Source organism: Saccopteryx leptura, chromosome 12 (assembly GCF_036850995.1).
Source record: "Saccopteryx leptura isolate mSacLep1 chromosome 12, mSacLep1_pri_phased_curated, whole genome shotgun sequence".
Taxonomy (NCBI): Eukaryota; Metazoa; Chordata; class Mammalia; order Chiroptera; family Emballonuridae; genus Saccopteryx; species Saccopteryx leptura.
This window is the reverse complement of record NC_089514.1, coordinates 38768816-38781622: the sequence shown is the minus strand read 5'-3', so window position 1 is coordinate 38781622 and position 12807 is coordinate 38768816. Positions and strand designations below refer to the sequence as shown.

Here is a 12807-nt window from a genome sequence, read left to right as displayed (position 1 = left end):
CTTATGTATATACATTATTCTTATTTTTTACATAAAAAAATTGAGTTTACATGGGCAGAAGATAAGCTTTAGAAATAAAAGTATAGGTTATTCATCACTGCCATGGAATACAGCACTCATCCGAGAAAACGTGCTACAACCCAACACTGACATTTCCTTAAGAGAAACGACCTATTCTTTTATTACACATAGTATATATTTATCAGTAACTGCTAAGTTAGCAAATTAAAAGTATAGGAACTTTAATTTGTGGAATAAACATTCACATTGACACAGTCAGCCAGGAGAATAACAGCTATTTATTAAAAAGTCTTGTTAGTGTAGCTGTGCCACATTAAGTATACATCTTTAATCTCGTGTTCTAACAACGCCAGATGCAGTTTCAGATACAATATCTGTATTCAGCACAATTCAATATTCACTATTCAACAAGCATCTACTCTGTATAAGTCACTGGCTGAAAAGTACATAACTGCATTCTAGGAAATGATTTTATAAGCTTGCTATTTCACAGCTTTATCTAATTATTGGAATAACAGTTAATATAATTTTCACTTTGTATTTTTATTCTCAAAATTAAAAAACAGACTAGACTGGTATTTACTTACATTAACCACATATTCAAAACGAAATGTCTTAATAGAGATATTTTATATACATGAGCTCAAATGATCCTGGCATTTAAAATTAATTCTGATGTTGTAAAGTTACTAAAGTACTCTAGAAAATAAATGATATTTTTAAAGAAGCTATGGAAGCAAGAAATACTAATGGTTTACAATGAGTGTTTAAGCAAGCAAAAAATACTTGTAACTGTACAGCAACTTTACCTGAGAATTAAATGCATGCTAGTGACCTTTTCTTTCTAATGTGCACAGAGAACAGGACAAATCTGGGGAAAGAGATGGCCTGATACAATGGGAGTCAAGGCTGTCTGGGCGACAGCATGTGGAGAAGGAGGGTGCGGTGACCGGAAGAGCCGAAAGAGGCAGATGGAAGGTAGGCTGGACCCAAGTTGTGAATGGTTTTAAATTTCACAGGACACTGGGTTTTTATTTTTATTTTTATTTTTTTACAGGGACAGAGAGAGAGTCAGAGAGAGGGATAGATAGGGACAGACAGACAGGAACGGAGAAGATGAGAGGCATCAATCATTAGTTTCTTGTTGCGACACCTTAGTTGTTCATTGATTGCTTTCTCATACGTGCCTTGACCGTGGGCCTTCAGCAGACCGAGTGACCCCTTGCTCAGTGACCTTAGGTCCGAGCTGGTGAGCTTTTTTTTTTTTTTTTTCTCAACCCAGATGAGCTTGTGCTCAAGCTGGCGACCTCGGGGTCTCGAACCTGGGTTTTCCACATCCCAGTCCGATGCTCTATCCACTGCGCCACCGCCTGGTCAGGCAGGACACTGGGTTTTTGCTAATAATGGGGAAGTAAATGATTTTTTTGAGCAGAAAGATAACATCCAACCTGTGAACCAGGACACAAACTGCAGCAGTGCAGAGGAAGAGCTGGAGAAAAAAAGAGGGTGATGAGAAAGCAGTATCAATCGCCCAGATGATAAGTGTGGAAGACACGAAATAAGATGAGGAAGACCGGGCACAGGTTGGAGAAGACTGAATGTTTAAGACAAGAAAGAAAGTAGTAAAAGATGATTCTGGGTTTCCACCTTACATGATTCTTAGATGACAGAAGTCATTATTTTAAAAAAACAGTAGAAAGAGAGATATTCCAGGAGACAAAAATGTTTCAAAAGGTAGAAATTTCAGTACAGTAATGTTACTTGTCTCAGGTCAAATAGGACAAGGACTGAGAAGATATACTGGATTTGACAACTGCGAGGTGCTATTGACCTTTGAGAAAGCAGTTTTGGTGCTGTAGGGACAGAAACCAGTGCTGGTGGAGGGAGGACTGGCCCAGTCTCTCGTCAAGGCTGCTGAGGTTTACCTAGAGATGGAGGAGCAAAGTCCAGAAAGCCAACCAAAGCCTTTTCTTTCCTTTTTTGGGTACAAAGAAGCAACCAGTGGTGAGGAAAAGACTGGAGAGACTGTGTATTACACAGAGAAAATCTCAAGCAAAAAATAGAGGATATTTAATTTTTTTTCAAATGTATAATGAACAAAGAAGATATTAAAGTACCTAGGAAAAAAATGAAGATATCAACTAGCCTAATATATATTATTAACATTCTGAAGATTTAAACAAAAATAATCTGAATATGTTCCAAAGAAGAAATAAAACTTTATTCCCATGAAATGAAAGAGAAATACATCAAGTTTATACTTCATTTATAATAGTTCTAGGAAGAAATCATAGAATATACATTAACAGGGCAATATCATAGCATACCAACAGAAATCTCAAAATGGTCAGTTTGGTGTACAGATTCATGATTTCCAATTGGGCCTACTCAGATCTGTGTCTTAAAAATAGCAGATAATGGCCCTGGCCTGAGAGCTCTCGGACTGGAGCATCGTCTGGAAGCAGAGGTTGCGGGTCCGATCCCCAGTCAGGGCACATGCAGGAACAGATCAATGTTCCCGTCTCTTTCTCTCCCTCCCTCCCTCTGTCACTAAAATCAATAAATTAAAAAAATAAATTGCAGATAATGGTTATACCAGGTTGATTCCACACAGATGACAATAAGGTTCTCAGTTAAAGTAGGGTGGGTGTTATGATAGAGCCCTCCTCTGTCCCAATGGCCTTCAGAAGATCTCTAGACTCCAACTGGAAACCACTGACTCTAGTCTGACTCTCATACCTGACAGGTGAAAAAACTCAACTGAAGAGCCCTAGGAGACTAAGAGATGTACTCAGGTCACAGTGAACTAGGACAAGAATCAAGGGCCTTCTATTTACTAATCCAGCATTCTTTCTGTAACATCACACTGCTCCAAAAGGAAGTTCCAACAGATGAGATTCCTTCAGCCCTTGGCTTCCTAAGGGAGTGTATGCATTCTACTGGGAACCAGCACAGTGCAGGCTGCAGCAATTTTCTTTCAACATATCCTGGGGGAATCCCTTTTTATGAACTAGTCTAATATTCATTCATGTTCAGGTGATTTCACATGGTCTCAAAATGTTCCTTCAATTTCATAAACTAGGTTACTCTTATGAGGAAGCAAACATTAACAAACCAATTATTTGTTTTTTTAGAGTTAACAAGTCCATACATGTTTAAAATCTAAGCAAGTTCAGACATGAAGGCTGAAAAGAGATCACAAGTGCTAGCTCCGACACAAACTCACATATGAAAATGAAAAAGCAGCCTGACCTGTGGTGGCACAGTGGATAAAGCAGCAACCTGGAATGCTGAGGTCGCCAGTTCAATACCCTGCACTTGCCTGGTCTAAGGAACATGTGGGAGTTGATGCTTCCTGCTCCTCCCCCCTTTCCCTCTCTCTCTACTCTCAAAATGAATAAATAAAAAAAAAAATGAAAAAGGAGAAGTTGCATCACAATCAGATTGAGTGAACTTTTCCTCTTATATTAAATAGGACCAAAAGTTCATATTAGTTTTACAATAATGCATCTATTAAAAATATGAAGAAATGTCAGGAATAATTGTTACATTTGAAACACTGTGTCAATATTTTAAAGCCAATTATTTTCCTCAAAGTTTATGAAAAATTCAAGGTGTTAAATTATAAATTACATTAATTCTGCATTTCCTTTGAGGCAGGTAAGTTAGAAGCTAGGAAAATTCCTTGGCAAGTGGGATGAGGAAACTGAGACAGACAGCTGAACGAACTGGTGAGCAATTTACAGGCAGATAATGAATTGCAAGGTCTTATTTTATACATTCCAGACTGTACTGGGGTGGACCTGCCGCGGTCCCAGTCCCTCTTCAGTGACGTTCTTTGAAGGTGAAAACTGATGAGAGAGAATGACCCTGACCCCTCAATATGCATCAGCACATATAAGGCACACCTGGAAAGCTAACGAATATTCTATTGAGATCCTCCCCTGCAACCTCCCCTAAAATTCCCAATTTAGAAAATAGATAAAAACTCTTAAAGACAAAGAACCCAACGCGTGCTCTATCTCTAGAGCATGCCCAAGCTTTCTTTCTTCAGGCTTGTGTCTTTGCTTTTTTCCTCCTATGTTCCGAGGATCCCCATGAGACTTGCAGCCAGGGGAGTAGTGGGCAGTGGCAGCTCGTCCCAGGCTAACCCCTCTGAACGTCTCTTTCGAAGAGCCTTTCTTCTGCCTCTGTAACCTGTTTCCTGAGTTCATGCAGCCTAGCTGGCTCACTTCTTTCCCTCCGTGACTTTCTTTCTAAAAGGCCAAGGCGGTGCTCTGAGCAGCCCACTCAAATCTTCTCTGAGTGTACTTTAGCTTTGCAGGCTAAATAAACTTCCTCTTGCACTTGAGTTCTTGGCTCTAAATTCTTTCTTTGCTGAACTCAAGAACTGACAGCAGACATCACCAGTAACACCTTCAAGATGCAAAATGAATCTGGTAAGTGTCCCCAAATGATATTAAATGGTCATCCTAATTTTACTAGTAAGACTAGAATATCATTGTTTAACATAAAAACAAAGACTGAGTAATTAAATGATAAATAAATATTACTAATTTTTTTTTTAATTTATTGGTTTTAGAGAGAGAGGAAGGGAGAGAAAGAGACAAGAACATCATTCTATTCTTGTATGGATCCACACACATTCTGAAAGAATTTTTCCTTTTGTATTTTAATACTATTCTTTCAGTTGCTGGATCCACACACATTCTGCCATACTTCACATCACGTTTTCAAAAGGAAGAAAGGACGGAGCAGCAGACAGTCCAAACATAATTCAAATCTTGGATTTCTTAAAAAGACTTTCTTCTAACCATCTCAACAGACAATGTGAAACTGATATATGGTTCTTAAAGGTTCTTTAGCTCTAATCTTTCCTTCATTTATAGGGTGGTTGCATGACAGTGCCTACACATTATGGTTACTGAGTGGTCCTGAGTGGTGATGCAATATTTTTCTTTTACTAGCAGAGAAATTAAACAGCCTCTGATTTATATAGTGCAGTGGTATCCCTGAGTATTTATAATGACAACTCTAAGACACCTACTTGCAAATACTATCCATAATGGTGTTTTGAGAAGAGTGGCTCTAACGACTGTTTTTGGAGACCTTTTTATTGGAAAATACTTCAATATTTTCTGTATTTTCAATAAATGGCACAGTGCGCCTTGAACTCCAAGGTTTATTGATGACAGTTTCAGTAGAATATAAAGTAGTACCTCCTGTGTGTTCCTCATGGACACATGACTTTATAGGTGCCTCTGATTCTGACCTCCAAATCAGGCTGGCAGATGACTGGCCTTTACTAGATCTATCTAGAATACCAAGGACATGACGACCAATTGTCTCCTCAACAGCTGCTGTTGTCTTTACAACTTCTAAAAGGATCTTCAGGAGTCTGTTATTAGCTTTCTGAAGTGCATACCTGCAGAGATCAAGAAACGTTTATTAAAATGTTTAACTTTTTAAAAGCACTTTGCTTATGTCTCACAGGAAATGTACTATAAAATATTTGCTTAAAAAATAAAGCATCATATGACCGTCTCTATTAAAATAATAGGCAACAGCACCTAAAATGAAGTCCTTTTTGTTTCTGATTTACTTTACAAATTTAAAAGTTTCCAGATTAAAAAATAATTTTAAGGAGATGCAAAAGGTAATTTTTAAAAAGTGTGGTAGTACCCAATCCACACATATGTAAATTATTAAACTGGTAATAACATTCATGGTTATTCATGTATATTTTACATTTAATTTCTTTGGGTCCAACAACATATTTTAAAATTCTACCATAAAAAATATGTATTTGTATAAATTAATGGTGATGAGCTAGACGATTAAATTACAAAATTAGCAAAGACCTACTTTTTAAAAGGTCTATTGTGCAATTTACTATCTGCTAACACCAGAGGGGATTATTACAGGCCCTTATATCCACTCCAGACACAGAAATTTCTCAGGTTACATACACCACCCTCATTTCAACCAGCAGAAGAAAACTATTTTCAACCACATAAAATGAAGTTGTATTTTTCTTTTTTTAAAAGACAAGTAATAATTTTTATTTTTTAAAAAGTTAGAAAATACTACTAACCATCCACCAAAATATCTCAGCACTCAGAGATAATCACCATTAACATTTTAATGCCTATCCTTCTAGACTTTCCCCCATCTCTCTCATAAATAAATTATTAAAAAATGGGATTATTGTGGACAAACTGTTTTTGTAAGGGCTCAATTTTGCTAAACACAAACATCTTTCCATGTCAAAAAATAAAATTCTATAAATGGTGATTCAGAAGATGATCTGATTAATTCTCTGAATAACTAAACAATTCTCTTATCCTAACAGCTTAATTCAACAAAGGTATTACAGTGGCAAACTTGATATTTAATACATGTAGACAAAATAAAAGACTTTCATAGAGAAGGTCGTCTGTCTTAAGACAGCTTTCTGTCTCAATGTCACACTGTGGGAGAGCACCAACAACCAGGTTAAAGGATATCTGTTTACACAGGCACATGGCATAACTATTTTAAGACAAGGTAATAAATGCAGACTTTTCCCTTCAGTATCTGTCAAGTGAAAGAGGCAGTTCTATTTTTGCACCTAGATCAAGTTCTCTGCTTATATAAGCAAGAATATTAAAAATAAAACTCTAAGTAATTTAGTTAGTAGAGAGTAAGTCAAGGGTTTTAGTTTAACTTTTCCTCAGATTATGTTCAAGCCCAACACCCCAGGACTAGAATATTTTGAAAACATTTCTACATAAGAAAAATAAATTAATATGGTGGTAAAAAAAAAAGAATACTAATTTATCAGCACTCACTACAAAAATTTATAATAATTAAATATTGTATAATTTAAAAAATATACCTAATTGAGATAAAAATAAGTTATCTCTATTATAACATAAACATTTATAAAATAATTATTTTATGATTATAAAATAAACATTTTGTTTATTTTATATTGCTATGGTAACTCTAATTTTCATACACTGTCTTTCTTGTTTGAGTTCCGTACTGACTGTGTTCCATACTGATGATCCAATGGGGAAGCCAAAACCTTAGGGGCCAAATTCCTCCATGCAAGCTGAGGAAGGAGGTTAGGAGGACACAGAGGGTTGACAATCACAGAAATTGGAAAAGGAGGAAATTAAGTTAGTAGATATTAGTTTTAATTTAAAATTAAACTATTTTCATTTGAACAAAAAATTTAAAATATTGTGCTTAAAGTCCTTAATATTACTGTGGGATAACTATTCTCATTTATATTTTACATATCACAAAATCAGAGTCAGGGAAAGTTTTGTTAACACTGGATGACTAATTTAGTACTCTGTAAAAGTGGAATATGGATTAAAAGTTCTCATTTGTTAAGCAGTAAATGAATGAAAGCTACATGTGGACTTATCACACTTAATTTTTTTCCTCATTATGAACAAACCAGAGGGTACACCTTGTACTGAATGCCTTTCTACCCAGTGAAGGCATAAACCCACAAATACAATTTTGTTTTTTAGTATAAAAATGCCTTATGAGCAAACTAAAATTGATCCAGAAAGGTTCAAGAACCAAATAATGCCTAAACAGTTACTGTGTTAATTATCTGATCAGTATCTTAAAAAATTACTTTATATACAAAAGATTTTTAAATGTTTGTCTATTTAAATGACCAAAACTTGTTACTCTTTACATATCAGCATAACATATAAATAAATGTACAAGATAAAAAGGACAAATAAAGTTTATAACACTAAAACAACTATTTTAATTCATTTGTATTAAAAAAAACACATATTCTGTATACCTTTCATTGGACAGAATATCAGGAGGCACTTCTTCAAGTTTTCTGTCCAATTCCTTTTCTTTAATGGTCTGTTCGTCTACTTCCCCCTGGCTTTCATTTTCATCCTGTTTAAGTTTGTGTAAAGGTAGAGAAGACAAGACAGAAAGAAAACCTGTCATCTTGGAAGTAGCATGTCATTCTTTAAGTTCTTATGAGGTGAAAAAGAAAGCTCTACATGCAGAATAGATACTATACAAAATAATATTTAACTATATTCTATCAAGAGATTAGCATTATCAAAAAAAGATAAAAGACTCTAGATTACAGATGAAAAACTCAATGAGTTCAAGCTAATGCATGCTATAGTACGACAATCAAGTTTGTTGGGTTGGTCGCTGGTGAGACAAGCTGCTGCCCAGCAATGTCAGATTCATATTACCTTAAGTGGAATGTAAGGCATCTTGGCTCCACCTACCTCACATGTAAGCAATCACAAATATTTTAAGTGCAATACCTATAAGAAACACATTTCACGCCAACAATAAAGACAAACAGATCGTACTGCATTGTTGATCCACTGCTCCTAGGGGAGTCAAAGTCCACACTACCTGTGTTTGCGTACTGCTGTTGTGCAGCTCACAACACAGCTTCTCTCTTCCAGCTAGAGACAGCTGCTTTAGTGCTTCCAGCTCCTCTAAAAGCACCCTCTCTCTCTCTGAAACCAGGTTTTCATTATCTATTGAGGATCTCTAAATAAGAAAAAAGGTCATGAGAGAATATTGTTTGCGACAGAAGATAAAGGCAGAAATATTAAGCAGATTTTGTTTTAACCCCCTGGGACCAACAGACCCCGGTTCTACCTACGATTCTTATCCCATTATAAGGGGTTAAAAGCATATATAAAGTTCAATGCAAAATTTGAACAAAAACCCAAAATGCTAATCAAGCCCAAATATTTAGGAATTTGTGCAACTCAAATAATATTATTTTATATACCAATTTTGCATTGAAAATTCAGTTTAAATTCACAAAATGAGATGAAGAAAAGCAAAAAATAGTTTTCCCAAATGATTTGTCAATTCCCAATTTGCTATTATTCTCTATTTGAAAGAACATTTTTAAATAGTTCTCTATTTCTTATTTCTCCTTTTAGCTTAAGTTTGAAAAACTGAATAAATTTTAAATAACTTTTATAAAATATTTGTTGCTTTTCTGCAATGATTTTGTAAGTATATCATATACAGCAATTGATAAGAATCCAGATCCCAAATACCAAGGAGTATGTAAATTCAGCCAAGAAAGGGATTAGAGCATTTCGTAAATTTGCATTTCTCAAATCAGAAGAGATGGTTCCTTGGACAAAGATCAAGAAACATACTACTTCAGATTTCCATTCACGATTTAAAAGATAAGAGTTAAGGACAGATAAAGGTAAACCTTGGGGATGCTAATTCAGGAGTCTCAAACTCACGGCCTGCGGCCGCATGCGGCCCACCCACCAATTTTGTGTGGCCCGCAGATTAATCCACGAAGTTTGATTAGTCTGCAGGCCGCACAAAATTGGTGGGCGGGCCGCACGGCCGTGAGTTTGAGACCCCTGTGCTAATTGGTGGTCATAAAATCATAAATGAATATGGGAAAACTGAATATTAACTGCACCTCAGCACAAAAATTTTCCAAAATTGTCAGTGTTTTTGCCACATACAGTTAATGGAATGATTAAGAAAAAACAAACAACCCTGCAGCCCCTTTTCCAGTGCCTGCAAAGAAAGAGAAATAAAATGGTAGGGACACACCACACTCCAATAATGAGTCAGATTTCTCTAACAAGACCTAAGGCTGCTATGCTGATGGAGCCTATTCCTGATTTTGAATATTTGTATTATTCAGATCTTGCCAATAATTCTGCCCTTTTTTTAAAGGCTATATATAAAGAATACTACTATATTAACTAGGGAGAAAAGGGTCGCTGAGACACTTACCTGGGCTAGTTGTCTATTCAGTCTCTTAATCTCTTCCTGTAGCTGCTCCTGGTCTTCTCGCTGTCTCTCCATCTGACGCATGTGTGCCTGCCTCAACAGTTCTGTTGCCTGTTGGTGTTCTTGGTATTGTCGTACTAGTTCCTGCCTCATATCTTCTAACTGTTCTTCATTTAACAATAGCTGTCGAGAAGCATCCATGCTTGATACCAAAATCTCATCATGGATCTATAAAAGTTAAAAAAAATTCAACCATAACACATTTTGTAGAAATAAGTCAGAATCAATATTTTAAAGAAATATAAAAGCAATTCTACTATTAACCCCACAAAGTATCTGATATTTTTATATACATAATTATTATAAATGATTTTTTAAAAAGCATGTCTTAATTATAATTCTTTTAAGATTTTATTTATTCATTTTAGAGAGGAGAAAGAGAAAGAAAGAGAGAGAAGGGGGGAGGAGCAGGAAACATGAACTCCCATATGTGCCTTGACCAGGCAAGCCCAGGGCTTCCAACTGGAGACCTCAGTGTTCCAGGTCGACGCTTTATCCACTGTGCCACCACAGGTCAGGCTAAAATAGACTTTTTTTTTTTTTTTGGACAGAGACAGAGAGAGAGTCAGAGAGAGGGATAGACAGGAAAGAAAGGAGAGAGATGAGTTAATTATAATTCTTAATATGAGGTTAGTTTATTATCATTCTACATGTTATTCTTCAAAAGCAAAATAGCTATTTATCAGTTAGTTTAGAAGTAGTCTAATTCTAAGGGAGAAAAATTAAGAAGGATACTCAAGATCCTACTTTTTTTTTTTTTTGTATTTTGTATTTTTCTGAAGTTGGAAACGGGGAGGCAGGCAGACAGACTCCCACATGCACCCGACCGGATCCAACCAGCATGCCCACCAGGGGGAGATGCTCTGCCCATCTGGGGCATCGCTCTGTTGCGACCAGAGCCATTCTGCGCCTGAGGCAGAGGCCATGGAGCCACCCTCAGCGCCCGGGCCAACTTTGCTCCAATGGAGCCTTGGCTGCGGGAGGGGAAGAGAGAGACAGAGAGGAAGGAGAGGGGGAGGGGTGGAGAAGCAGATGGGCGCCTCCCTTGTATGCCCTGGCTGGGAATCGAACCCGGGACTCCTGCAAGCCAGGCCGACGCTCTACCACTGAGCAAACCGGCCAGGGCTCAAGATCCTACTCTTTTTTTTTTTTTTTCATTTTTCTGAAGCTGGAAACAGGGAGAGACAGTCAGACAGACTCCCGCATGCGCCCGACCGGGATCCACCCGGCACGCCCACCATGGGGCGGTGCTCTGCCCACCAGGGGGCGGTGCTCTGCCCATCCTGGGCGTCGCCATGTTGCGACCAGAGCCACTCTAGCGCTTGAGGCAGAGGCCACAGAGCCATGCCCAGCGCCCGGGCCATCTTTGCTCCAATGGAGCCTTGGCTGCGGGAGGGGAAGAGAGAGACAGAGAGGAAAGCGCGGCGGAGGGGTGGAGAAGCAAATGGGCGCTTCTCCTATGTGCCCTGGCCGGGAATCAAACCCGGGTCCTCCGCACGCTAGGTCGACGCTCTACCGCTGAGCCAACCGGCCAGGGCAAGATCCTACTCTTAATGAAGCTAAAACTCCATTTTTCCTCTTGATATTTTATAATGGGGAAATAACACGGTGGGGCAAAAGTTAGTTTAAAGTTGTTCACATGGAAAATAACATAATTAGTAAATAACAATATAAGAATAAACTTTTTGTTTTGTGTACTCACAACTGTAAACCTACTTTTGCCCCACCCTATATAAATGTAACACCTATATTTTGAAGTTAAATTTATAAAACATGAGAAATGTTACCTATTTAATTTATATTATGCTAGTGGTCAGGACAGTAATACAGAGAACTGCCTGATAAGAGCCAATCTCCAATAAATTTTATTTGGAAATAAGTACTATTATTCCACTTTCTCCTACTCATAAGAAGTCAGCTCCTATGGGTTTCTACAAGTACTTCAATTCCTAAAGAGCTACTACTTAAACAAATCATCCTGATTACTCAGCCTTGAATAGTTGCTGGTAAACTAAAGAAGTTTTCATGAATACCTTGTTTTGTACTGTATAAAGAGCTGACAATTTTATTTGAATAAGCCACTAACAAGACACAACCTATCCTAAACATTAATAAAAATTTGAACTTAGATAATTTAAAAATAGGTAGACTTTATTTTCTGTTAAAGGCACAGCTGAGATATAGACACAGAATTGATTCTCCATTAGTGAGTAAGTAAAGAATTGATATTCACAGACTAGAATGCTTTAAATCCGTGTTTTTCTTTTCCTTTTCTTTTTTAAAAGGGAGAACATGAATGCAGTCCATCACTACCACAAATTATACAGTTGAGTTTCCCACATTTAGGGAAATCACAGGGGTCAGCACAACCAGAGTGCAATGGGTGAGCATCGCCCCAGAAAAACCACCTCATGATCTTGGAATATCCCCTGCCAGGTAACTATCAAATCCGTGTTTTTCAACCACTGGTCCATGGACTGGTCTGTCAGAAATTTTGGGCCAGTCGGCGAAAGAGTTAACCACCCTGATGTTGTATGAAGATTATTTACCCAATGATCTTAGTTGAATTCACTTATGCTCAGGGTGTTTCTGCCTTAGTGGTAATAATTCTCCTATTTTCACCAGACCCAAGTGTAAAAAGGTTGAAAACCACTGCTTTAAATTGTCTTGCGTGGGCAGCTCTTTTCTTGTGATAGTATCATATTAAATTAAGTAAAGCTTTTATTCATAAATACTGTCAAACTGTAGTATAATTAATCTTGAATTGACTAAAAATTAATAGAGGTATAACTTTAAGATTTTACCATGCACAATGTGCATAAGACAAATAAGAATTCTAGGATCCAGACTTGCATTATTCAATAATAATATTGTCATTTATTCCTATACCTCAGAAGTAATAAAACACATTCATAATGTGAATCATTGTTATGACTGAATTTGATACTTTCCTTC

At 37.1% G+C, this 12807-nt stretch overlaps 1 protein-coding gene and 1 non-coding gene across 9 annotated transcripts in view; both read right to left on the bottom strand.

Moving 5' to 3' along the window:
* The window catches only part of AKAP9 (A-kinase anchoring protein 9), a 155928-nt gene that overhangs the window by 73862 nt on the left and 69259 nt on the right, over positions 1–12807 (bottom strand). For 4 of the 8 annotated variants that reach the window (XM_066354352.1, XM_066354361.1, XM_066354354.1 and 1 more), the window contains 5 exons: positions 9796–10020; positions 8422–8562; positions 7835–7938; positions 7022–7117; positions 5241–5446 (listed from right to left, as the gene is read on the bottom strand). In XM_066354352.1, the coding sequence (XP_066210449.1) occupies positions 5241–5446; positions 7022–7117; positions 7835–7938; positions 8422–8562; positions 9796–10020 (772 nt within the window). The remainder of the gene's footprint in view (positions 1–5240; positions 5447–7021; positions 7118–7834; positions 7939–8421; positions 8563–9795; positions 10021–12807) is intronic. The other 4 variants (XM_066354356.1, XM_066354357.1, XM_066354358.1 and 1 more) reach the window with 3 other exon arrangements.
* On the bottom strand, positions 12134–12296 carry LOC136384293 (U1 spliceosomal RNA). The gene has a single exon (XR_010747579.1). It is a non-coding gene; the product is annotated as a U1 spliceosomal RNA (small nuclear RNA).